The sequence below is a fragment of the Theropithecus gelada genome, chromosome 15, assembly GCF_003255815.1.
Source record: "Theropithecus gelada isolate Dixy chromosome 15, Tgel_1.0, whole genome shotgun sequence".
Taxonomy (NCBI): Eukaryota; Metazoa; Chordata; class Mammalia; order Primates; family Cercopithecidae; genus Theropithecus; species Theropithecus gelada.
In genome coordinates, this window is record NC_037683.1 from 82846812 (window position 1) to 82873458 (window position 26647).

At 41.8% G+C, this 26647-nt stretch overlaps 1 protein-coding gene across 4 annotated transcripts in view; it reads left to right on the plus strand.

Annotated features, from left to right (window-relative positions):
• The window catches only part of FAM189A2 (family with sequence similarity 189 member A2), a 66080-nt gene that overhangs the window by 38357 nt on the left and 1076 nt on the right, over positions 1 to 26647 (plus strand). For all 4 annotated transcript variants that reach the window (XM_025359710.1, XM_025359708.1, XM_025359707.1 and 1 more), the window contains 8 exons: positions 6215 to 6325; positions 10499 to 10627; positions 12119 to 12226; positions 12346 to 12479; positions 18579 to 18708; positions 18896 to 18974; positions 20752 to 20904; positions 23445 to 23737. In XM_025359710.1, the coding sequence (XP_025215495.1) occupies positions 6215 to 6325; positions 10499 to 10627; positions 12119 to 12226; positions 12346 to 12479; positions 18579 to 18708; positions 18896 to 18974; positions 20752 to 20904; positions 23445 to 23737 (1137 nt within the window). The remainder of the gene's footprint in view (positions 1 to 6214; positions 6326 to 10498; positions 10628 to 12118; positions 12227 to 12345; positions 12480 to 18578; positions 18709 to 18895; positions 18975 to 20751; positions 20905 to 23444; positions 23738 to 26647) is intronic.

Here is a 26647-nt window from a genome sequence, read left to right on the forward strand (position 1 = left end):
TTAATGAGCAGGAAGAACATTAGGTTAAATATTAATATAAGGAAAAATTTTATAGAGAAGTTGGATCAGTCAAGCTCCCAGCAGGAAACAGATGGCACAATACAATTACAATTGACAAGTGGTTAATAAAGGGACGACTCACAAAGGTATGTGCAGAGTATGGGGAATGATGAAATTAGAAAAAGATTAACCTTTTCTAAGCCTGCAGGGAAGAGTGGGGGTGGTGGCAAGAATCTGGGAGTCAGAGTCATGTACAGAGGACCCGTGAGAGCCTGTGTGGCTTTCCTTTAAGGGACATAGCCAGCCTGAGGCTGCAGAGAAGGAATCAGGAGAATAACTTCCCCAGCCTCACTCTCTTCCCTCCCTGTGGTCTTCTTTCCATCAGGGGTCCCTGTTGGTTGAGCTTCACTGGAGACCCGAGGGCAGAGGAGCCCCACTGAGCCAGTCTGCATAGCTCAGCCTTCCCCATGGGTAGAGTAAAGGGAGGGTAAGTGTGGAGAGAGGCTGTGGCAGGGCAAACAGGGAGATGCTCCACTTGCAGATGTCAGTGGTCCAGTGTAGAGCGAGTTCCTAAAGGAGGCTGCAGACATCATTCTTTTTGGACAAGTTTTGGAAATAATATAACTGCAGATTTATCTTACAATTTGAATGTCCCTTCCAGCTTCCATAAATTCAGGTGTCACAAGCAAAAGAATGAAATTCTGGTACCAAACCTAATGAAATGTGGTTTGTGAAATTCACTTTGTAATAACAAACTGCTCCTGCAAAGAGGAAATTCCCATTAATAATAAAGCTGTGTACATTGTATTTTGCAGTTTATAAAGGACTTCCATATAAATAAGCTAACATGACTCTAATAATCTGGCGAGGTAGGTGGGAAGATAGACCCACTTAATGGATGAGAAAAATCTCACAAAATTGGCCTAAGATATCACAGCAAACAAGTGGGAGAGCCTGAGTTTGAGCCAGGTCTCCAGATGTCAAATTCAGATTTGAGTTTCAAGAGAAACTCCGATCACCTGCAATGATTTTTTTTTTTTTAAGGCAAGAGTAATTTCTTATAAGAAATACAAGAAATTCTTCCCCTTCCCAGATGTTGCTGAGTCGTCTTTGTGACTATAATGTGCTTTGGCAGCTGATATTTTATTGTCGCCAGTTTAAGGCGGATGCCATTTGATGAAGCTTGGGATATACATTTGGGTCTTGGAAGTGATCACATTTTAACCAGGTTAAAGCTAGAGGGGTCCATTCTGAAGGTCCCTGTAAACCCTGAGTTCTTTATGACTCCAATATTTTGTATCCTGGAAGATGATCCAACTTCTGAAAGAGCTATGTCTGATGTATGCCACAGTTGTCTGTGCTAGGGTAATTCAGGTGACCATTTGGCTAAGTTTGACCAGAGTTTTAATAACATAATAGTAAAGTCATATGCAGGAATAAAGTTGAAGAACAGTGCATGGCGATTTTGTACGGAGTCTATGTGTACAAGTGAAACCCCAGGTCTTCTTTCTGGGCTTTGCAGGAGAGGCATTCTAACGGTTTGACTTTGACTTGTACTTGGCAGCCCCTCCAGTATAGGAGGGAAATGAAGCCTACCAGGCAGTGACTCCCTGGAGCCTTCTCTCAGCTTGTTTGCCAATCAGACATTTTAGAAGTAGCCACATTCATTGTATGATCTCACAATCCTGCCTTGACTGCTGGATTTAGGATTTTCTTTTAAAAAATAAGGTAAGTATGATTTATCTACAGTCCTGTTCCAGATTGCAAGTGTTCAGTTAGCTAAATTTTGACAATTTGAATACTGCATGTAACTACCACCCAAAACAAGAGGTGGAACATTTTTATCACCCCAGAACATTCTTCCATGTGTTTCCAGTCAATCTTCTCCCTCCCTGCCCTCCTCCCAAATAGGCAATCGCTCTTCTAATTTCTATCACTATAGGTTATTTTGTCTATTCCTTAACTTTAAGTAAGTGACATCATACAGTATCTGGCTAATTTCACTCAATGCAGTTTTAAAACATTGATACATAATATATGGACATATGGGTTAAACGTGCTATTTTGTTACATGGATAGCAACAAAATAATGATCATATAATGATCAAATCAGGGTATTTAGGATATCCCTCACCTTGAGTGTTTATCATTTCTATGTATTGGGGGACATTTCAAGACTTCTAGCTATTTTGAAATATACAATATATTTTTGTTAACTATAGTCACCCTACTCTGCTTTCAAACATTAGAACTTATTCCTTCTATCTAATTGTATGTTTGTATCCATTAACCAACCTCTCTTCCTTGATCCTATCCCCCACACCCCACATGCACCCATCTCAGTCTCTGGTGACTATAATTCTACTCTCTATCTCTGTGAGATTAACTGTTTAAGTACCCACATGTGAATGAGAACATGCAATATTTATCTTTCTGTGCCTAACTTATTTCCCTTAACATAAGGGCCTCCAGTTCCATTCAGGTTGCTGCGAATGACTGGATTTCATTCTTTTTTATGACCAGTTAAACTTTTCAATATGTATGTATACCATATATTACCATATATTCTTGATTCATTCATCTGCTGATGGGCACTTAGGTGGCTTCCATAGCTTAGCTATTGTGAATAGTACTGCAATAAACATACACACACACACATATATATGTGTATATATATGTGTGTATATATATATTTGTAGCTATTGTAAATGGGATTGCCTTCTTTCTTTCTCAGCTCATTTGTTATTGGTGTATATAAATGCTACTGATTTTCTAAATGTTGATTTTGTATCCTGAAACTTTATAGAATTTATTTATCAGATTTAAGAGTCTTTTGGGGGAGTCTTTAGATTTTTCTAACTATAAGATTATGTCATCTGCAAAGAGGAACAATTTGACTTCCTCTGCACTAATTTGGATGCCTTTTATTTCTTTCTCTTTCTTGATTGCTCTGGGTAGGACTTCTAGTACTGTGTTGAACAGAAGTAGTAAAAGTGGGCATCCTTTTCTCGTTCCAGTTCTTAGAGGAAAGGCTTTCAGCTTTTCCTCATTCAATGTGGTGTTAGCTGTGGGTTTTTCATTTATGGTCTTTATTATGTTGAGGTATGTTTCTTCTATGCCTAGTCTGTTGAAGGGATGTTAAATTTGAGGATCATGTGCTTTCTGTCCTTCATTCTCATGATGTGATGTATCACATTGATTGATTTGGGTATGTTGAACTATCCTTGCATGAATGGGATAAATTCCATTTGATCATGATGTATATCTTTTTCATGTGGCTGTTGGATTCAGTTTGCTAGCATTTTATTGAGGATTTTTGTGTCTATGTTCATCAGGGACATTGGATATTTTCTTTTTTTTGTTGTGTCCTTGTCTGGTGTTGGTATTAGGATAATGCTAGCTTTGTAAATGTGTTAGGGAGAATTCCCTCTCCTTCAATTTTTTGGAATAGCTTGAGGAGAATTGGTGTTAGTTCTTCTTTATAAGTTTGGTAGAATTTGGCAGTGGCTTCATAAATTATTTGCAATTCTTCTGCATGGGAGATTTATATTTAATTTTTAAGAAACTGACAAACAATTTTCTTTTTTTTTCTTTTATTATACTTTAAGTTCTGGGATACATGTGCAGAACATGCAGGTTTGTTACATAGGTATACACGTGCCATGGTGGTTTACTGCACCCATCAACCCTCATCTACGTTAGGTATTTCTCCTAATGCTCTCCCTTTCCTAGCCCCCCCAGCCCTGGCAGGCCCTGGTGTGTGAAGTTGCCCTCCCTGTGTCCATGTGTTCTCATTGTTCAACTCCCACTTGTGAGTGAGAACATGTGGTGTTTGGTTTTCTATTCCTGTGTTAGTTTGCTGAGAATGATGGTTTCCAGCTTCGTCCATGTCCCTGCAAAGGACATGAACTCATCCTTTTTTATGGCTGCATAGTATTCCATGATGTGTATGTGCCAAATTTTCTTTATTTAGTCTGTCATTGATAGGCATTTGGGTTGGTTCCAAGTCTTTGGTATTGTGAATAGTGCTGCAATAAACATACGTGTGCGTGTGTCTTGATAGTAGAATAATTTATAATCCTTTGGGTATATACTCAGTAATGGGATTGCTGGGTCAAATGGAATTTCTAGGTTCTAGATCCTTGAGGAATCACCACACTGTCTTCCACAATGGTTGAACTAATTTACACTTCCACCAACAGTGTAAAAGCGTTCCTATTTCTCCACATCCTCTCCAGCATTTATTGTTTCTTGACTTTTTAATGATCGCCATTCTAACTGGCATGAGATGGTATCTCATTGTGGTTTTGATTTGCATTTCTCTAATGACCAGTGATGATGAGCTTTTTTTTCATATGACAAACAATTTTCTAAAGTGGTTGTGCCATCTTATACTTGCACAAGCAGTGTCTGAGAGTCCAAGTGTTCCTCATTCTCACCAGCACTTGGTTTTGTCAGTCTTTTACATTTTAACCATTCTAGTTGGTGTGAAATGGTATCTCATTTGGTTTTTACTTTGCACTTGTGACAACTAATTATGTGGAACACCTTTTCATGTGCTTTTTGGCTAGTCTTATATTTTTTGTGTGTCTGTATGAAATGTCTATTTAAGTCTTTTGCCCCAATTTTTAATTGGGTTGCTTGTCTCTTTATTATTGATTTGAGGAGTTACTTGTATATTCTGGACACAAGTTGTTGTTGAATGTATGCATGAAAATATTTTCTACCAGTCTGTAGCTTGCCTACTATTGATTTTCCTAACTGTGTCCTTCAGTGGGCTGGCTTTAAGATTTTAGTGAAGAGATTTTGGGTTTGGTGTTAGGAGTAATGGGCCCTCACCCATTTTATAGCTGATGATGTTAATTTTTATTGGCGTGCTGATGGGCATCATAACCACACTTTCTTTTCAAGGCATTGTACACTGTCTTAAAAGAAAACTTCCAAAGGAAAACTCAAGACTTTTCCATAGTAACAGTGACTGTGTTATTGGGTATGAAGATTCCAGATATATTAGATCTCTCTGAGTAGCAACTGCTAGTGTGTAATAGAAGCCCATGTGGGAAGATCAAGCCCTGTCCTTTGCCAATTATGTATTCTCCTTTTCCAAGAAACTGTGGCATAATCATAAATGATACAGTGCAGGAGGGGACATATTCTATATGCTGCTCAAGTCAAGTCCAGTAGACACCGAGGAATCCAGCCTGGGAAACAGTAACAACAGAAGCTTCCATTAGTATTTTCCCCAAAATCTGATGGCAGGCTGTATCCAAATTAACAATAAAAGGAAAGAAGCCAAACTTCTCTTGGAGAGAAGAAGGAATTCCCCCTAGGTAAAGTGGCATCATGTGATATTAAACACTGACTCAAAATGGGTCTTGGGAAATGCTTTCAAGCTTGACTTGGAATAACAATAGTTAAAGAACAAGGTTTCTTGTTCATATGTGAACTCATTTACCAGCCAACTCTGACATATCAGCTACCTGAATTGACGCTTGGTTCTAACACTGATAATTATTTCCTCTAATCTTTTGTATTTGCAGTAAGATTTAATTTTCTTAATAATCATGGCTCTCAAGTTGAAAAGCCTGCATAATCTCTAACTTGTACTAAGTAAATACTGGCTTCTCAGTTGACTACTATCAATTTTTTAATTATTCAGAGTAATATTTGTAATAATTAACTTTAGAGAAAAGCATATGGAAAATCTTTGTGTACGTATTCTTTAGTACCTAAAGTGTTCAGAACTGAAAAAAGGACCCATCTTTATCTCCATTTGCATACTGTGATTTCTGGATAGTAAAGGCTCTGAGCTCCTTGATGTACCTGGGTTTCACTTATATTCCAGAGTTCTCCATTTGTTTATTTGCTGCTGATCCCACAAAACTAAAAGAAAAAAATAAGAGTGGCTCAAGGAGGAAATAGCTAGGGCTTAATGTAATGTGTGGATGAAAGATAAGGGAGTAAGAATTATTTTCAAAGAGGAAAAAATAAGGACTTGAGGTTATTGAGAAGACTTAAGAGTCAATGGCATCCCTCAGCACAATTTTAACAACTCTAAAATGTGAAAAAAAGTTTGTCACATTAAAAACACGGTTCTGATCTTTTTAAAAAAAATTTCGTCTTGGAAGAGAATATGAGGTTTTAAAATTAGATAAAACTTTGTCTGAATTTAGCTGTTATCTTTTACTAACTGTCCATTCTCTTGCCATTTCAGGTAAACCTCTTTGTGCTGCTGTCTGTGGTTTGCGTCCTCTTAAATCTAGCTGGATTTATCCTAGGCTGCCAAGGGGCCCAGTTTGTGTCCAGCGTCCCCAGGTGTGATCTGGTAAGCAGTCCTAAAACATCACCGGGCATCTAGGCAGACCCTGGCTTGTCAGGTGTTCCTGGCGAGACTTGCAACATTCAGCACCAGGCAACTGTCCTGAAGTGAAACCTGAAATGGGTAAAAGGAAGTGGGAAAACAAAACAAAGAGCTGCCTGCTGATTATTTCACCCAAGTTGTCGATTACTTTTTCCAAAGCAGGGACCAGCCAGCAAAACCCCGGAACCATAGTGATATAATGCATCATTAGTTAGTGAATAGATGGATCAGGTGTCCACAAGCAATCAGTCTCTGACTGTCCTCATCTAAAGAGAAAAAAAATGGATATTTGGATATTGCCAGAATACAGGTCAACAGTCTTTTATCTGAAACCTTTGGAGGCCAGGTGTGTGTCAGCATTTAGAATTTTTCCAATTTTAGAAGATTAAATATTTTGCATATACTATTTATTATATAGCATGCCAGTGGAGTCTGGGACAGCAGGCTGTTATCATGACTTCTGGTTTTCAGAGCTTTTTGGATTTCAGCATTGTGAGTAAGAGGTTGTGGACTTGTACCATCTCTGAACTTAAAAGAAAAAAATTTTATTGTAAAATACACATAGCATGAAATTTACCATCTTAACCATTTTTAAGTTTACAGTTCAGTAGAGGTAAGTATATTCACATTATTATACAACCAATCTCTAGAACTCTTTTCATTTTGCAAAACTGATAGTCTATGCATATTAAACAACAACAGCTCCCCATCCTCCAGCCCCTGGTAACCACCACTTCACATTCCCTTTCTATGAATTTGAGTACCCTAGGTACCTCATACAAGTAGGATAATACACTGTTTGTCTTTTTGTGACTGGATTATTTCACTTAGCATCATCTCCTCAAGGTTCATCATGTTGCAACATGTGTTAGAATTCCCTTCCTTTTTAAGACTATGTAATATTCCATTGTATGTACATGATACCTTTTGTTTATCCATTAATCTGTGATGGATATTTAAGTTGGCCCCTACTCTTGGTTATTGTGAATAACATTGCAATAAACATGGGCATGCAAATATGTCTCTGAGATCCTGGTTTTAATTCTTTGGGATATGTAACCAGAAGTGATCATTTGGTAATTCTATTTGAAATTTTTTGAGGAAGGTTTGTATCGGTTTTCATAGCAACGGCACCATTTAATATTTCCACCAACAGTGCACACAGGTTCCAATTTCCACACATCTTCAGTGACAGTTGTTATTTTCTGCTTTTTTTTTTTTTTTTTAAAGTGGCCATTCTAATGAGTATAAGGTGATACCTCATTTGGTTTCGATTTGCATTTTCCTTATGATTAGTGATGTTGATAGTCTCTTCATATGCCTGCTGGCTATTTGTATGTCTTCATTAAAGGAAGAACGTCTATACAAGTCTTTTGCCCATTTTAAAATTGAGTTATTTGTTTTTTTGTTATTGAGTTGTAGAAGTTCTTTATATATTCTGTATATCAGAATATGGTTTGCACTAAGTCTATTTTTAATAAATTTTTTTTCTACCACAAAACCAACTCTGTGATTATTTCTGATGATATAATTATAAAAGTTTGGGCAAGCCATGAAAGTATAAGGCAGAACTTAAATATCATTTGAATTCCCACTATCCCTGGATAACAGTTTGGCCATGTGTTAAGCATCTCTTTATGCACAAAAATGCACATAGTCAACAGGATCATGTTATAAGTGTTGTTTTCCTTTGGGGAAATTATTGACAAATGAAACCTTTTCGGGCAAGGGGTTGTTCTTTCCTCTTTCCCGCTCTGCCTGTATCTGTCGCCCCAAATCCTTAGTAACAGGCTGGGAAATTATATTTCTTAATGTTTTCATGGTCATGTAATATTACATAAGTATGTATGGGGTGGGGTTGTTCATGATTTTTAAAAAATGGGCATATTGTATGTACTTCCCTGCATCCTGTTTTTATCACTTAAAGATGTATCACTTAGAGAAGAGTAAATACAGACTAACACCCTTAATTTCTTCTACCAAGTTAGTTCCTTATTTTGTTATTGCCTGCTGTGGCTTGGGTTTTGACCAATAGACACAGTGCTGCCATTAATATCATTCTGTATATCCTCAGGGAGATTTTAGTTCTAAGCGGAGTAGGTTCCCAGGACAAGGAATTGTTCTCAGCAGTATCTTGTCTCCTGCCTGTCTCATTTATTATTACAAATTCAACCATTTTATTGTTCTATCCATTGTTTTTAAATTGGGGTAAAAGTTATAGTGAAAAACACAAATCTTAAGTGTGCAGTTCATTATAAGTTTTGACCAATGTATACATTTATTTTGACAAATGTATACACTCATGTTATACTCCAATCTCTATACTGCAAACAAAATATTGTTTGTTATACTCCAAACAGTATTTCTATCACCTTAAAAAGTTCTTTAGTTTCTCTTTTCAGGCAGTCTCTACTCTCTCATAGGCAACCACTGTTCCTATTTCTTTCACCATAGGTTAGTTTTGCCTGTCCTTGAACTTCATATAGATGGAGTCACATGGTTTGAACATTTTTGTGTCTGACTTATTTTGCTCAGTAATGTTCTTGAACTTCATCCATATTTTTATATTGTATCTGTTGTTTGTTCCTTTTTTTCAGGACACTATTTCATTTTATAAAAATACCAGAATTGTTTTTTGTTTTTTTTTTGTTCTCCTGTTGATGGACATTTAGATTGTTTCCAGTTTGGGGGTATTATGAACAAAGCTGCTGTGAACATTGTTGTTTTGGGGAGGCACTTTTCATTTCTGTTGAGTGAATACCTAGGCATGGAGTTGCTGGATCATGTGGTGCTAAAGAATTTTCCAAAGTGGTTGGGGACGTAGTTATAATTTAAAATGGATAGTCAGTTCCTTCATTAAAGGGCTTAAACTCCCCAGTGACTGGTGAGTTTCTACTAGTGGCTCTCCACATCTCCACCAGCAAAGAGAGTTTCTCTCTCTTTAAAGTTTTGCCAGTCTAATGAGGCCAAAGTGAGAGCTTGCTGTCACTTTAATTTGTAGTTCCCTGAGTGCTAAAGGTGGCATCATCGGTTTTTAAAACGCTCTCCAGAAAATTCAAATGTGCTGGTAGGGTTAAGAATGCTACTGTTGAAAGGCGACGGGGGGAAGACAAGGATCTGACCTCTTCAGGCAATAGCATCAAGAATGCAGGGTGGATGTTCATTATTTAGGATCAGGGAGACTTCTACAGATTTGTTTGTGGATAGGCTAAAGTGACTGATGAGAAGCAAGAGTAAGTTTTTAGAAATACTGGGCAGAGATGGGATTAAGAATGGAGGTGAAGGTATTAGATTCTGCAAGGATCAGGAATAGGGGAGCAGGAACGCACAATGCACAGTTGCCTGGAATCGTTTTGTACAGAGTCTGAGGGCTTCTTTGTATCCAGTGGGAAAATTAGTTGGTATTCATGATCATTTGTATAATGAGTAAACTTTCAAATAGGTTTGTTTAAAGGGATTAAATTTCACCCATCTGGAAAATTTTGCCATCCAGACTGGCTCACTGCAGAGGTTCTAGGTAGCTGAAGTTTCTGAAGAGCTGGACGTCTATGTTATATGGATAAAGCACTCACATGGGTGCAGCCCACATAGGCCTGGTTTCCCACTTAACTAAACGCTTTGTATCAAGAATGGACTTGTTTGGGAAGGGAGTACTTTGTAAGATGATGCCTAGTATTGTCTGAGAGAGAGAGAGAGCTTTCAGGTTAAGATCTTGAGGCTTGCACCAAGTCCAAAAAATGAAAATCAGAGTGCATCGTGTTGGAAAAAGAAAGTGAGTTTGTTTCTTTTTGGGGAAGAGTGGGACTCGTGTACATGAGCAGAATGGAGGCTGATACTTCGTCTCATTTAGCTGCTTATTTGTTAGTACTAAACGGGATTAGTGTAAAAACAGGAAGTTCTCAGCTGGAGACTTTAAAGGAGAAAGGAGGAATATAAAAATTCCCTTTGTTTTGGGAAAGCCACTGAAGTGTAGGTTTTGGTTGTTACCATGCCATACCCTAGCCCATCCTGACCGAGAGAGGCATTGCCTGACACAGAACCCTGCCATAACCTCATTCTACAGGATTGGTGCTCCATGGTGGAGCCGGGGTGGTTTTCTTAATAATTAAAGTATTTTTCTACCTTTCCTCCATTAAGGTGGACTTAGGTGAAGGCAAGATTTGCTTCTGTTGTGAAGAATTTCAACCAGCCAAGTGCACAGACAAAGAAAACGCCTTGAAACTCTTTCCAGTTCAGCCCTGTAGTGCTGTTCACCTTCTACTTAAGGTACCTCGAACAGATTCCCACCCCCACGGTAAATACACCACGGAGCCCCCAAAGAAGGCAAAATTACTTGAAATATTCCTGTTCTGTTACCTGCTTCAAACAGTTAAGCTGCTGAAAGCACATGTGAGTGCCCCCAGAGACAGAATTGAATGCAGAAAGAACCACAGATCATTGTGTGTGTTAAATTATGTATGGACAGCCTTCTTTGTGTTGAAGAACTGTAAGATAGTAAAAAATGAAAAGGAGCCTGACTATATATATGTATATGTATACACATACACACACACATATGCATACGTACATATGTATACATACACACATATATACGGTGTAGCTGTTAGCAAAACCTTTAAGTTGCACACTCATGTGTCATTGTTCTGATGCTCATTTGTTTGCTTATGTGGGTCATATGCACCACTGAGTACTACCAGTCTGCAACACATAGACTAAGGAGAGAGATTGGCCAGAAAATATGGGGGAATTGAAGCACCTTAGCTCTTGTTTAATAAGCAACAACTATAATAAGCAAAAGAGATTAAACAAACGGATGATCCCAGTTGAAGAGAAGTACAAAATTAGCCTTCATCAGGGAGTTGCATAAAATTTGTGCCCTGACTTAAGGAACATTAGCTCAGTGAGTGACAGCATCGGCTGGTGAACCCTGAGGCATGGCTTTTAGAGAATCCACTTCCATCGGTTTTCTTTAGATATTTGTTTTGGGTTTCATTTTGGTGGGGAGGAAGAGTCTCCAAGCAAAGAGAGAACTGTTCCAAGCTACCAGCTCTGGGTTGTGTGGGATGTAGAAATGGCCTGCTTTCCATGGCTTCTGCATTTTCGGTAGCTGAGTCACCCCCAAACTTTCGGAGCCAGGACTTAGCTTGGGGAAAGCCCCACTAAAGGAGCCAGGACTGTACCAACAGAAGTGTTTGGAATGGCTTTTGCTATTTTGAGATGTGTGTTTAGTGGAGAGAAGTCCTATTTCCACTCTGGCTGGGCCGGCCCCTGCAGCGTCCTCGTCGTGTGCATGGGGCCGCACAGCCAATTGCTCTTGAAATAGAATCAGTGGCCACAAATTAAGCAGTGCGCTGTGCGGGTGGGAGGCTGTGGGAGGGAGGAGGCTGGGAATTGCTATCCCTGGGGAAATCAGCCTCAGAAGACAAACTCACTGCTCTCCTGGAAGGAGTGTTTCCTGACAGTATTCTGATGCTTGCAAAAAGAAATACTGTCATACCAGGGCGTTCTGTGACCGGGAGCTTCTAAGAAAAGGTTTTGGAATTAAGAAGTGAGCATTAATGCATGAGGGTCATAATAATAGCCAGCATTTATGTGGGTGCTTTCCACGAGCCAGACACCACCTGAATCCTTTACATGCAGCCTCTCCTGAGAATTGTCTTATGGAGGCAGCGTTATTATTATTTTTAAGATTTTCTACATGATATTCTGGTGATGTGTGTTGAAGGACTTAGTGGTGCCCTTGTTTCCTTGCCCCAGAAAGTCCTCTTTGCCCTGTGTGCCTTGAATGCCCTGACCACCACCGTCTGCTTGGTGGCCGCCGCCCTCCGCTACCTCCAGATATTCGCAACCAGGAGATCCTGCATCGTAAGTCGTGGCCATGTTTCCGCTGAGCCAGCCCATGGACCCCTTCGTGTCCTCCACTGCCTCTCTCCCCGTGCCTTTGTAATGAAGACTCTTCACTAACCGAGCTGCTGTTTAATTAGGATGAATCCCAGATTTCTGCTGAAGAAGTGGAGGATCATGGACGCATCCCGGACCCTGATGATTTTGTGCCGCCTGTGCCTCCCCCTTCCTATTTTGCCACATTTTACTCGTGCACACCCCGGATGAACCGCAGGTATCGTTCCTGAGTTCCCCTGCAGTCTGAGTGGGGAGCTGTAGGTTCTGAAGACTGAAGTGTCTCCAGAACTCACAGCATGAGATCTCACTTTGCTTTGAAAAAGAAAAAGAAAAATTGTTCCTGACTTAAGGAACGTTAGCCCATTGAGTGACAAAATCAGCTAGTGAACCCTGAGGTATGGCTTTTAGAGAGTCCACCTCTGCCAGCCTTCTTTAGAAAACTGAAAAACAATTGTGCTGTTTTTCAGGGGTTTCTATTCTCTCTGTCACTCTCTGTTTTCTGTCTTACTTTGTCTGTCTCTTTTTGTCTGATAAAACAGATGAATCCAAAGAAAAGTTAAACTTTGACCTAAAGGTAGACATTTTCAAGTTCAATTAGCTTTCTAAGGGAAACTGACACTCAGGGAGATAACAGCTGTAATTTGACATGATTTAGAGTCACTGTTGCCTTGGAAACACTCCCAGTTAGGCCAAATCGATGTTTCATTGTAATACCATCAGCAGGTCTCAACAATCATGAAATTCTTCCTAGCCATTAAAAAGAGATTAATTATTAATTGTCTTTCCCTGGTCTAGAAAAAATAGATACTGAACTTATTTTCCTTTTCAAATTTCAAACTCAAAATTTTGACCTTCTTAAATATCAAGGATTTTTATTGGTACATTGAAATGCCATATACATTTGTCTGATTGTTAGCAACTTCTATTTTTTTTTTTATTTTTTTTTTATTTTTATTTTTTTTTTTATTTTTATTTTTTTTTTGAGACGGAGTCTCGCTCTGCCGCCCAGGCTGGAGTGCAGTGGCCGGATCTCAGCTCACTGCAAGCTCCGCCTCCCGGGTTCACGCCATTCTCCTGCCTCAGCCTCCGGAGTAGCTGGGACTACAGGCGCCCGCCACCTCGCCCGGCTAGTTTTTTGTATTTTTTAGTAGAGACGGGGTTTCACCGTGTCAGCCAGGATGGTCTCGATCTCCTGACCTCGTGATCCGCCCGTCTCGGCCTCCCAAAGTGCTGGGATTACAGGCTTGAGCCACCGCGCCCGGCCTGCAACTTCTAGAAACAAATCTTTTTTTAAAAGAATGACTTCATTTATTCATTCAACAAACATAGAATCCTCTGTGCTGGGTTACTGGAATTCAAAATGAGCTAGACCTGCTTCCTCTACCATTAAGGAGCTCACAGTCTAGGTCATTAAAATGTGTCGGAAGGATCACAGTAGTATTCAAAAGAGGGACTTTGGGTGCACAGAGAAGGTCCACCTCACCCAGAGTGGCGAGGCAGTCAGAGGTGGCTTCCTGGAAGAAGTGACGTTAAGCTGAGTTTAAAGGATAAGCAAACCTCTGCTGAACTTTCTGAAAGAGAATCTCTCAATTCCACGAAAATACTAGTGTCTTTGGCTTCATATTCAGAGGGCCAGAAATTTCTATTTTTTTAATCCCTGTAGTACATGTAGAGACTTATCAAACCAACTTGGTGCTGAGCTTGAGGTTTTTAGAGAAGTATTTTCTAATGTCCAGGGTGACTGTATGTGACTTTGAGATGGGTCACCAGTGGCGCTGCCACCCAGACACTGTTAGTGTTCTTTTCAGTGACTTAGCTGCTGACTCGTCCCTTAGAGTTATACCTGAACCCTACCTCTATACCCTCCCCAGCTCACTTGCCCAGGCAGCGGCAGAGATGACCGCAAAGCTGGAGGGGGTGTCAGCTGGGTGACAGGTGGCTTGGGCTAGGCCTGTGGGACAGCTTGGCCTCTCTGGTGTTCAGGGAGTGGCCTCTACTGGAATTTCACAGCCCCAGGGGCTGGGATGACTTCCCTAATCTTTCAGGAAATGAGCCAAGAATGACAGAGGATGAAGAGATACAGCAGCAAAACACATGTTCTTTCTGTACCTGAGGACACATTTGCGAAAATCTTAGCACCATCTCAGGCTGTCTGTAGAGGGTACATTGGAGGATAGTAAAAATGACTGATATTTCTTGGTGGGGATGAGAAATACCCTCTCCAATAAGAGGAATTCTTTGACGCTGAGGTTGCAGATGAGCACTCTGTTGACCTAGGAGGAGGCAACAGACAGATTTAGTTTCTGCAGTGGCAGAAGGGGAAAGTGACTCATGTGGGTTTAGGAGCTGAGCCATCCAGCAGTGTGCTCTGAGCACTCCCGACCTTCCTGTCTCCTCGCTTTCCTTTCTCTTCTCTGCTTCACTGTAATAGTGCTCATCACTGCAGATATTTCCATTCTTCAAGATCTAGGTACATCCTCGGATTTGTCTCTCTGAGTCTTGAGACCACCTCTGGCCAAATCTAGGTTGGAAGAAAACAGACAAGCTTCTCATCAAGGGCTTTATCATTCAGAACTTTCTAGAAAGAAGGCAGAAGGAGGGAGTTAAATCTAAACAGTCTTGTGAGAAAGAAGACATTGCCCAGTCTAAAACGTGCCCAGAGCCCTATAATCATATTGCCAGTGGGCAAACACCTTAATTTTTGGAAATTTTACCAATATCAGAGTGCAGTCCACGTTCCTTTTCAAAAGGGCTGAATTTATTCACATTTAAATACATGTCCTATCAAAAATATTTTAAAATGTGACCAACTTTGCTAGATTCACAGTATAAATCAACTTTATAGACACTAATGGTTTAACCTCAGCTGGTAATTTTCTTTCTCATAAGCAGGCAGGCAAGAATATTCACGAATGTTTTTGTTACTATTTCTACGATCAGTTTTATCCAGAGTTTTCACACAACAGAGGCTCCCCATTTCCTGTAAGGTATTATGACCTCTCAGAAGAGGTTGATTTAACTTCTATAAATACAACCACTTCATGCGTTAGCATCTCCTTGAGAAAAGGCTTCTCGAGTTACTGTCATAAACGGAAGCCTGACTGCAGTTGAGGTTTCTGTCCAAAGATGGATTCGCTACTTTGTGAATTGATTTGTGATACAGGAGGGGGCCGTGCACCCCACCTCCACTACTCCGGGGTGCCTTTCTTCTCAGAAGTTGGCTTGAGCCAGGAATCAAGGAGTCTCCAACCTATTTCTTGTACATGGACCTGGTTTTTACTCTGGGGATGTACCCTATTAAAGAAAACTGAAGACTGAGGGGGTCTTGGGCATTGACATGGTTGACATGGGCATTTCTTAAAGCAGAGCCCCCACAAAACCCTACTCATTTCCTTTCCTAAGAATTTCCAAATCCAAATTCAAGCGGAGTCCGGCAATGCTGGGGTTGAGTCTGTGCTCAGCTCTAGAGAGGGGGCGGAAGGGCCCTTCCCTGTCTCCCACTCCGCGAGCAGCAACCCTGTACCCAGTCACAGGGCACAGTTTTCCAGTACAGGAGGAGGAGGATTCTCTGGTCAACGGTGTATTCGCTGCTGCATTCCCCCTGAGTAAGTCTTCAGGGCCTATTTGTAGCCTGAAAGCAGAACATGCTTTGCATTTCCGTCTTCAGTGCTCCTGTGCCTGCACCAGTGAAGGCTTCCTGGGGACTTGGTGATGAATTCGAAAGAGCCCAGGCTCTAGAGTCTCTGCAGAGGGTGACCCAGGATGAGTCTCTCACCATTTCTGAGCCTCAGTTTCCTCATTCACCTTCGTTGTCATGTGGCTGCGGGGAGTATTGTTATGAGATAATGGACCTAAGAAGCTTTCTGAAAAGAGCATCTTAGACTGGGCTTTCCCAGTGTTAGTTCTGGGTTTTAAAATGCTCTCAGTATGTGTCCTGCTCTTAAGAAACACTTAGCTCTTAACCTTAGCCTGACCTTATTAGGCAACTGTCTTCTGAAGACCCTCATTCTTAATAAAAATTTGATCAACTTTCCCAGTAGAACAGGGCTTTTATTTCAATCACCGTTATCCATTTGCTTTTGCAATGGTGCTCCATCTTGGCGGTGTATTAGAATCCCCTAGGAGCGCTGACAACGGGCAGATTCCTGGGCCCCACCATAGGCGATGAGAGCAGAATTTCTAGAAGTGAGGCCTGGGCCATCCAGAGTTTTAGAACCTCCCAAGGTGATTCTACCCACCTTGCCAGGACTGAGAGCCATGGGGATCTGGGGAAAGAAACAGTAGTCAAAAAACACACAAAAAACAACCTGCCAGTATGAGCAGACCCATTTCCCTCCACAGACCCTCGTTAACACAAACGAGGTAAAACAAGCAATTGCTTAATTGGAAAGGAACTTTTCTTCTATGTCAACTCTAGCAGCATCTTCCTTCAAAGTGAGGCTTTTATGGGCATTATCAAAACTACCATAGAAGCTGTTTATTTTGTGGTCAACTTGGATAAAGTATGCCCCCTCTTTCTCAAGCTATTCTTCTGGAAGAAATTCTACAATAGTTTAGGATCTAAAACAGGGCCTGTTCCTCTGACCTCTTGGCTCTCAGCAAGCCCTCCTCTCTCTCTGGACACATAGGTACCCATTGTGTTGGGACTGCCAAACAGGGATCATCAGAGCTAAGAAACAGGTAACAAAGCTGGGGATAGAAACTTTCCAGGCAGGGGACACAGCAGCAAAGAAATACAGGTGTCATTTGTTGGAGAGAAAAAGTCAAGTGTTTGTAAGTGCTAGGAAGATGGCTTATGGGGGCTATGCTCATTAAAGATGGAAGGCTGGCCCTCTAGAGAGGATGGAAGTCCATAGGTCTCATTGATGAAAACAAATTGCACTGTTCATTTGCCAGGAAAGAATCTTCACTCTTAGATCCAAGAAGGGTCTATAGTTCTTAAACAGTTAGTTCTTAAACACTCAGCACATATAGTTCTTAAACAGTTTTGGTGGAGTATGGGAGTTGGAATGAAGCCTGTTGGCAAGTCCTGCTCTAAGGGGAGAATCTCTCTTTCTTGATAACTTTGCTAGGACCCCTCCCCCACGAAGGGACCCTTTGTGCTAGTGTCTCGCATTCAACTGGAGGCTTGACATGTTGCGTGCTGAACCTGCAAACATCTCCACATCAGGCGTTAGCACATCACCTTCTGCCTTCCCTTTCAGGTCAAGCAAGGGATGAGAGCCTTGCTTATGAACAGACAAATATAGGTGAAAATGAGGGAGTGCATTCTCATCTTTTCACTCAGGTTGCAGAGTCTCGTTCTTCTCAGTCCCAGAATTCCAGAAGTTTTATTGTTAGGAAGAAAGAAGATGACATCCTTTTCAAATGTTTTCTTCCACCAATCACATTTTGTACATGGCCACAAAGAATAAAATGAAACAACTATAAATTCAGAGAACACCGCTCCCCAAAAGGCAGTGCCTGCAAGCAACTAGCCCCAGAATCTGTTTACTCATCCATTTCTTTTAGCTTTTTAAAATCCTGTTTTTGTATTTCAAGAACAAACTTTTGCTGGTTTTTTTTTTTTTTTTCATTCTTTGATACTCCATAGCGGAATACAGGTTTTCTGGCTTTTATATGTATTTTATAAATTATTTTAAAACTTAGGTTCATCATTATCTAGATCATCTAGCACCTTGGGCAGAGATTTGTGGAATTTTCTATCAACACTAGTGAGAAATCTTGTGGAGGATTTTGCTATTATTTTGAATTTTGCTGTTGATGGTTCTTTACCCACAGGACAAAAACAAGAGCCATGTAGAATGTAAGAAATAATTGAATTTTCCTGAATCCTTACTTGTTTTTTAAATTGAGGTGAAACTCATATAAAATGAAATTAACCAAAGTATATGATTCAGTAGCATTTAGTACATTCAAATTATTTTGTAACCATCACCTTTATCTAGTTCCAAAGCATTTTCAATACTTCAAGGAGGCCCCATACCCCTCAAACAGTCACTCCCCATTCCCTTCTTCCCCATCCCCTGGCAACCACTGATCTGCTCTGTGTCTCTATGGATTATTTGCTTTTGACTGATGGGTTTAAAAGGAATGATGGGGTTGCATTTTATACACTGTCACTTGCTTAAGGAACTCTGGCCACTTCGTCAGAGAGCAGCTTCTATTATTCTCCCTCTCCTGGCCAAGCAGACCATGGTACGGAGAGGTGAGTGGTTTTGCCCACGGTTTAGAGCGAAGCCAATATCCAGGCATCACTGCAGTCACGTGTCCAGTCTGTAGCATGTGCTTTCTGACGCCGAGTTCCTTTTCCTAGGATGGTTGGTCCTGATGTTATTCCCCTGCCACACATCTACGGAGCTCGAATCAAAGGTGTGGAAGTGTTCTGTCCTCTGGATCCCCCACCGCCGTATGAAGCTGTGGTGAGCCAGATGGACCAGGAGCAGGTACTGTCTGTCCCACATCTCTCTAAGCACATTGACTGCAAGTGGGAAACACAGCATCTCCCCAACCCCTGCCCCCAGAGAACAGCAGGGAGACCGGGCCCCACACATCTTTTTAAGGAGTTAACTGGGTCTGATGAGCGGTGAGTTAAACATCAACAAAATAACCCTCTTTTTTTCTGTGATGCAGGGATCTTCATTCCAAATGGCAGAAGGATCAGAAGCTGCTATGATCCCACTGGATCCGGGCTGCACACAAGTGACTCAAGGTAATAGATACACTGTGACATGATTCAGTAGATTAAAACATGATGAAATAGGCTGTGCAAGGTGGCTAATCTCTGTAATCCCAGCACTTTGGGAGGCCGAGGTGGGAGGATCACATGAGGCCAGGAGTTTGAGGCTAGCCTGCACAACATGGAGAGACCCTGTTTCTACAAACGAATAATAATAATAATAATAATAATAATAATAATAATGATCTTGTCTGGTATTGTGCTGGAGGGCAGATATTCTTGGAGCAAATAGTTCAAGCTCTACCTTTTTCTCCAGGTGCAAAAATGCCGTCAACTATTAGGGCTTATAAATGGGAGAAAATACGTGAGGTGAAAAAAGATATCCTTAGACATTTTTATGAACCAGACTATTCTCAGGAACCGTGAAATAGGTTACAGCGTTTGGTTTGATATTCCTGTGTTTTCTGATCTATAATTTTCTTCCTCCTTTTAAAATTAGCCAGACTTTTGGCAGGGGGAAAAAGTTTCCTCTATTGCAGGGTGATTTGCAGTGAGATTGTGCTGTGTCATTTATAACCTAGGGCCCAGGTCCTGCTGCCTGAGCAGTTAGTGAATTCTGGTTTTCAGTACTACAGTAAGTACTAGAGTCAGTTTACATTTATCCTTGTAATTTAAGGGAACATTGTTATGGCCTTCTCTCTTTGGGGAGGTTTTAAGTGGCCCAGAAAATTGTCCAGCAGGACAAAATCGCAAATGGCAATAAATAATGGATCAACTCTTAGCAATTTTAGATGAAGGTAATTTTTCAGCAGTCCTATGTGTAATGTAATACTTTGTGTTCTGTTCACCTTCCATCCTAAGTAGAATTATGAAGCAGTGTTCTGTCTCCTAAGTATGTTCATAATTTTTCATTTTTTATTTTTTAACTTTATTTTTATTTGTATTTATTTATTTTTTCTGAGACAGAGTTTCGCTCCTTTTGCCCAGGGTGGAGTGAAATGGCACAATCTCAGCTCACTGCAACCTCCGCCTCCTGGGTTCAAGTGATTCTCTTGCCTCGGCCTCCTGAGTAGCTGGAACTACAGGCGCCCGCCACCATGCCCAGCTAATTTTTGTATTTTTAGTAGAGACGGGATTTTGCCATGTTGGCCAGGCTGGTCTCGAACTCCTGCCTCAGGTGATCTGCCCGCCTCGGCCTCCCAAAGTGCTGGGATTCCAGGCATGAGACACTGTGCCCAGCGAATTTTTCCATTTTGAAAAGTTTCCCGAATTGCAACTCAGGCTCACGAATGATGCAATTTTATTTTTATGAGCATAAATTATCCAGTTCCCGCGGGGTTTTACGGATTTGTTTAGTGGACACTTGACTCTCTAACTCAGCCTTCTGGGAGTTCTGCAGCCCACAGAGCAGCCACCTCACCTGTGCAGGTATTACTTTCCCAGAACCAGGCTCATCCTGATAGGTCAGGGTGCTTCTCCGTACTGCCCCAGGATGCTTCCCTGGAGACGAGTCTAAGCACCTTTGGGAAAAACAGCCTGACATTTTGGCATGGCTCCTTTATTTTGCTGTTGGATGTAAATTTTTCTGTTTGTTTGTTTTAGGTGTGGAGGGGTGGTTTGGAAAGGCAACTTTTCCCATAGCGCAGTGATATAAAAACCTACTGGGCCAGCAGCCTGAGTAAATGTTATTAACTGCCTTACCCTTGCCCGGGCAGGTTCAGGCTCACAGGTGTTTCCTGCGCATTTTGAGGACTACAGCTGGTGAAATAATTTATGTTTCGCCTCTTTTTTTTTTCTTTTTTTTAATCAGGTGGGGCCATTCCTAACATACCTGCAGAAGAAAACGCATCTATGTCAACTCCCAGTTCAACCCTGGTGCGTCCTGTGAGAAGCCGGAGAGCCCTCCCACCCCTGAGGACGAGGTCAAAGAGTGACCCCGTGCTCCATCATTCCGAGGACAGAGGTGACGTCATTCCCCAAGCTCTGCGCGGGGCTCTGTGCTTATTTGCTTAAAGGAGCCAGGTGAAGGCGGGTGGCTCTGGCCAGCTCAAGACCCTGCAGTTTAAGTGGTCATTTGAAGGCGTTTATGAGGTCTTGGGAAAGTAAAATATTCTACGTCCATGTTGGGATTATACATCTACCATGTCTTTTAAGGATGGTAGGGGCTGGGCGCAGTGGCTCACACCTATAATCCCAGCACTTTGAGAGGCCGAGGCGAGCGGATCACGAGGTCAGGAGATCGAGACCATCCTGGCTAACACAGTGAAACCCTGTCTCTACTAAAAATACAAAAAATTAGCCGGGCACAGTGGCAGGCGCCTGTAGTCCCAGCTGCTCGGGAGGCTGAGGCAGGAGAATGGCGTGAACCCGGGAGGCGGAGCTTGCAGTGAGCCGAGATTGCGCCATTGCCCTCTGGCCTGGGCAACAGAGTGAGACTCCCGTATCAAAAAAAAAAAAAAAAAAAAAAAAAAGATGGTAGGGGTTTTTTTTGTTTTTTGTTTTTTAAGTCATTGTCATCAAAAGAATTTGGTTGTACATGATACTATGCTAGGTACTACATGAAGGCAGTTATGCACACCTAGTTCTGACTTCTAGATGCTGCAATCCTATGGGAATATGCATTGTCTTAAAAAAAGTCAAAAAGATTTTTGTATACTCCCTCTTTTATAATTTGTTATATATTTAATATGTATGAGTAGATGATTAAATTATTGAAATCTGACCTTGTTTTTAGAACTTTGGATAGAATGAAATACACACACCCACACACTTCACCTCTCTCTCTGTGTTGTTTGTTTGTGTATAGCTGTTACCTGAATAATTAAAAATTAAAATGACAACACTGAGTTTTTCCTGAATATATGAATACCTGAACATCTCCAAATATCTCTTCATTGTAGAAAATTATAAAAAATAAAGAAACTAAAGGAAGAAAATTAAAACCTCCTGTAACTCCACCAGCACCAGCTTCTTCCTGTGAAGTAGTCTAGCAGAGTTGACCTCTGCTCCTCTAAAACACCTATGCAAATAAAACTTTGATAATCCTCCACCCTGCTCTCTCCAGGGTCCTGTCTTGAGCCCTTGCAGTCTCGGTTCTGCCTGTCTGACAGTGTGTGTTATTTGCCACAGCTCTGGACTGACCATGTTCGAGCCAGAGAGAACATTCCTCTTGTCTCTACAGCAGCTTCTGAGTGGAGAGGAAATCCTGCCGCCTGGTACTGAGCGTGTCTCTGAAGCACAGTGGCCGGGCAGCCTGGCTTCTGATTCCCAAGACCTGCCTTCACTGTGGGTCTCCTACACCCTACCTGGCAAGTTGAGGACTCCAGCCTCAACGGGAACTTAGCTGTTTTGCACAGCTTAGGGAAATCTTTCTGGAACCCCTTCTCATTCTGCAGACCTGCAGGGGTGAAGACAGCAGCTGCTGGAGCCCTCCATTGTGGAAGGTGCCAGGTTGCCTTCAAGTGGAAGAGTGGAGACACTGACTCTGTCCTCACACATGAGTGTCTTTGGCGAGTGCTTCTGGAAGACTCTTGCTCTCTGTGACATGCATATGGCTGCCTGAGAGGACAGTCTTGAATCCTGGTTTAGAGCTCCCCGTGCCTGCCTTTCTCCAGAGGAAAAGGAGTGCTCCCCTTCTTCCACCTGCTCTCTCGCCCCCTGCTTCTTGTCTTCTTTGAATTTCTAAATTTCTGCTTATCAGGCCTTCATAGACTGATGCCAGTGTTGTGTATGCTGAAGGCTGAGGGCTGGCTTCTGGACACATAATGACCAGATCTGAGTTTTGCTTCACCCACTTCAAAGTGCAGAAGCATTCTGCTGGTCTTTACACCCTTGCTGATGTAGGTAGCCATGGAAATTAGAGCCTGCGATGGATTTCCCAGGCCCTGTGTTGACTTCCAGCATGATGTGTACTTTTTCTGCATCTAAATTTCTCTTTCTGTAATAGCTATAGATCTACCTCATACCCATGGTGTGAGCATCGATAGCAAAAGTCAGTACAATGTCCTTGAGGACGTTTGGGACAAAGGTATAGTCAAAGTGATCAGAGCATTACATTCATCTGACAAGTCTTGTCTCTTCAGCCCTTTCCTCTCTTAATTGACTACTTCATCCTTGCTCCTTGGAACATCCTTTCATGGGTCAGCCACATTTTTCCTGCTTGGCCCATCCATGCCCATCTGTTTGTCATACCCCATGAAACTTAACTTCATTATGGTTTGCATTCTGGATTCTCCTCTCCACCGTCTGGCTTTACCTTGCGGGTGATGTCACACGGCACGATGACATGTTTTGGGCCATATCCTATTGGAACCGGACATCAGGGAATAACCTTGTGTCATAATTGTTTTCCCCCCTTCTGCAAGATGAAAAGCAGGATGTGCATGGCTATCAGCATTTGTCAGATGCTTTCCATGTTGAGTTTTGTGGTCAGTGCTTTCAGGTACGGGCATGTGTTCAAAAGGGGTTGGCCAATGGGTTTGCGTTGTTTGTTTCTGCCCACAGCTGCCCCAGTGCTCAGCTGTGAAGCTGCGACACAGACTGAAAGGAGACTGGATCTGGCTGCGGTGACTCTGAGGAGAGGCTTGAGATCGAGGGCTTCGCGATGCAGACCACGGTCTTTGATAGATTACAAATCCTACCTGGACACCAAGCTGCTGGTGGCAAGGTTCCTGGAGCAGTCCTCCTGTACCATGACCCCAGACATCCATGAACTTGTAGAAAACATTAAATCTGTTTTGAAGTCTGATGAGGAGCACATGGAGGAAGCCATCACAAGTGCCAGTTTCCTAGAACAGGTAGTTCTATTATTAATCTCAGATGTGAATCAGATAACTCATTTTTATAGCAGCTAAAGTGGCTTCTCTGCTTTCCTGCCCAAGGCAGAGTAAATTCATGGTCACAGTCTTCAGGGAAATGGGGTTGGGAGGTCAGGGGAGGGAGAGAGAGAGAGGAAGCCGTGGAGCTTTCAAGTGTGGTAACTTTCCCACGTCATTCTTGGCTCAAGGGAAGAGAACCCAGTTTTCCTGGGATGTGGAAGCATGTCTGCAAAAAGAAAAGAGTGCATGCCAGGAATAAAAGCGGAGGATATGGACAATGGGGAGTGCATTCAACATTTGATTTCCTGAATTGAAGGTTTCCTTTGATAAGGCATGTTTTCTCAGCCCTTTGAAAATGATGACCTAGGTGAATTTTAATATTGACAAGATTCTAAGAGGCTGTTCACATTCCCATGAAATGTTTGGCAAGATAAGCCAACAGGTCCTGAGGGAATAAACACCTTTCTTCTTATAGATTAAAAAATACAAGGCAATCCCCGAAACCGAAGCCACTTGGAGAAAAGACAGAATTGGGCACGAACATAATCCAGTTGGGCCTCAGGTTTCTCCTCTTTAAAGTGAAGGGTTGGACTAGGTAGTCTCTCTATCTCTATTTCTGAATGAATGGTGTTTCCTTCTGGAAGGAGCCTTCTCTCCACCTTCTTAAAAAGCCATTCCCTTTTAGGTGTTGGCTTCATTGCTGCAGGTAGTGGGGTAGATGTCGTAGACAGCACCCCCCAACGGCGTATGGATGTTACGTGACTCTGTGTCTTTGTGCATTAAATGTCCAACAAATACTTCTTCAATTGAAGTGGGCTAATTTCTCAGGGTAATTACCAACTTCAGGATGTAGGTAAATTTTTAATTCAGATTGAGTAAATACCCTTCTCACTTTCCCTTCTGTTCCCCCTTTCTACCTGCTGGCCTCTTCTTACAGAAGCCAGAAGCCAAACTCTCTCCCAGTCCCTCAGGGGATTCAGGGAGAGGAATGATCTGATTCCTTGCATGAAGAGGTACATGAACCACAGACCGTCTTGCGTTTGCACTCTAAAAGAGTGATCAGTTACGATTCCGGGTCAGGCTCTAGTTACTAACCTGTGTGGGGGAAACATTTTACATCCTCGTGTCCCTTAGCTACTCCAGATGTCATTCTCTGTCACCTTCCCTCTCTCTGGCCCCAAGAGCCCAATAAACAGGAGCTGCTTCTGGAAGGCTGCCAAGCTCTGTTGAGCTAAGAGCTGGAGCATTCACCAGGCAGTGGGCCTGGACCTCCTGCAAAGTCTTGCTCCCTGGGAAATAACTCTGGGGAAAAAGAACAAGCACTTATACAGTTCACTAGATGCTATCATCACAAATGGTTGCTAGATCTTTGTGCCCCAGGCAGTTTAAAAGTTCAGGTGCTGAGATTGTTGCGATAGATTTTGGGTCATCTGCAGGGCCTTCCAGGACTGGACCCTAGAGGTGAGGTTTCACAATTCCATACCAGGAGGTAAGGACAGCAGAAGGAGACCGGTTATTTCTGACTCTAGCTGGCTTCGCATATTGGAGCTTTTAGATCCATTTTAATTTTCACTGATATCAAAACCACTTGTCCTAACTTACTGTGTAGCACAGTCAACTTCTATGAATGTTGAACTTTTCTTAATCGGGAGACAAGGACAGACCTCAAAGACAGATGTAAGTAAGTAGATTGTTAATAAAATTTAATTTCCCATCTTTAGGGGAATAATCTTTTAATGACCTTAAAAGCTCAGAATGGTACAAATGAAACAAAAAGTCATCCAAATGATTGTGCTGTGATGTTAGGTAACAGTAAAGCCCCGAGTTTTCCCCGAGCTGCTGACACTATTACAGGTCAAACAGACATGGCTGTGCAATTTACAAAAAAATTGACGGGACAGTTTTCTCCTCTTCAATCCCAGTTGGATGAGGAATTTTTCATATTTTTGCCATTTTTACAGAGTAAGTGATATTATTATACATTCAAAATTATGTTTGTGACACATTGCAAAATAGATTTAGCGAAAAGAATCATTCTTAAAGACTTTTTACAAATAAATTGGCCTAGTTTTTATATTGTTTATTAAAGGATTATCAGATCCATTTGAAGCATCATTGGATGGTTTGGGTTGACTTTTTCTCTTTTGGAACAGGGTCTCCATCTGTCACCCAGGCTAAAGTGCAGTGGTGTAGTCATAGCTCCCTGCAACCTTGAAATCTTGGGCTCAGGTGATTTTCCTGCCTCACCCTCTTAGGTAGCTGGGACTACAGGCACACACCACCACGTCCAGCTAAGTTTTCTTATTTTTAGTAGAGACGAGGTCTTGCGATGTTGTCTAGGCTGGTCTAGAACTCCTGGGCTCAAGTGATCCTCCTGCCTCAACCTCCCAGTAGCTGGGACTACAGGCATGAACCACCATGCCCAGCTAATTAAAAAAAAAATTTTTTTTTTTCTGTAGAGATGGAGTCACACTATGTTACTCAGGGTGGTCTCAAACTGCTGGATTGAAGTAATCTACCTGCTTCAGCCTCCCAAAGTGCTGGGATTACAAGTGTGAGCCACTGTGCCTATACTTGTTTGACTTGGTTGACATTTTATAAACCCATCACCTGGTCCCAATCCCATACCAGTGGTTTTTACTTGGATTCTTGTTAAAAATGCAGGTTCTTGAGTCCAGGCTAACTGTTCCCATTGCTATGGGAATTCTGTGGCAATTCAGCAGGGAATTCATGTTTCTGACAATACCTGTCCCTCCCTGACCCAGTAATAATGTTCAGATGCCAGTGAGGATCACTGACTTAGGCTTCAGAGAAATTAGAGAAAAGCTATAAGAAGAATGTTAAAGCAAGAAATTGCAGCGGACAAATCAGTTAAGTGTGGTTTATGGG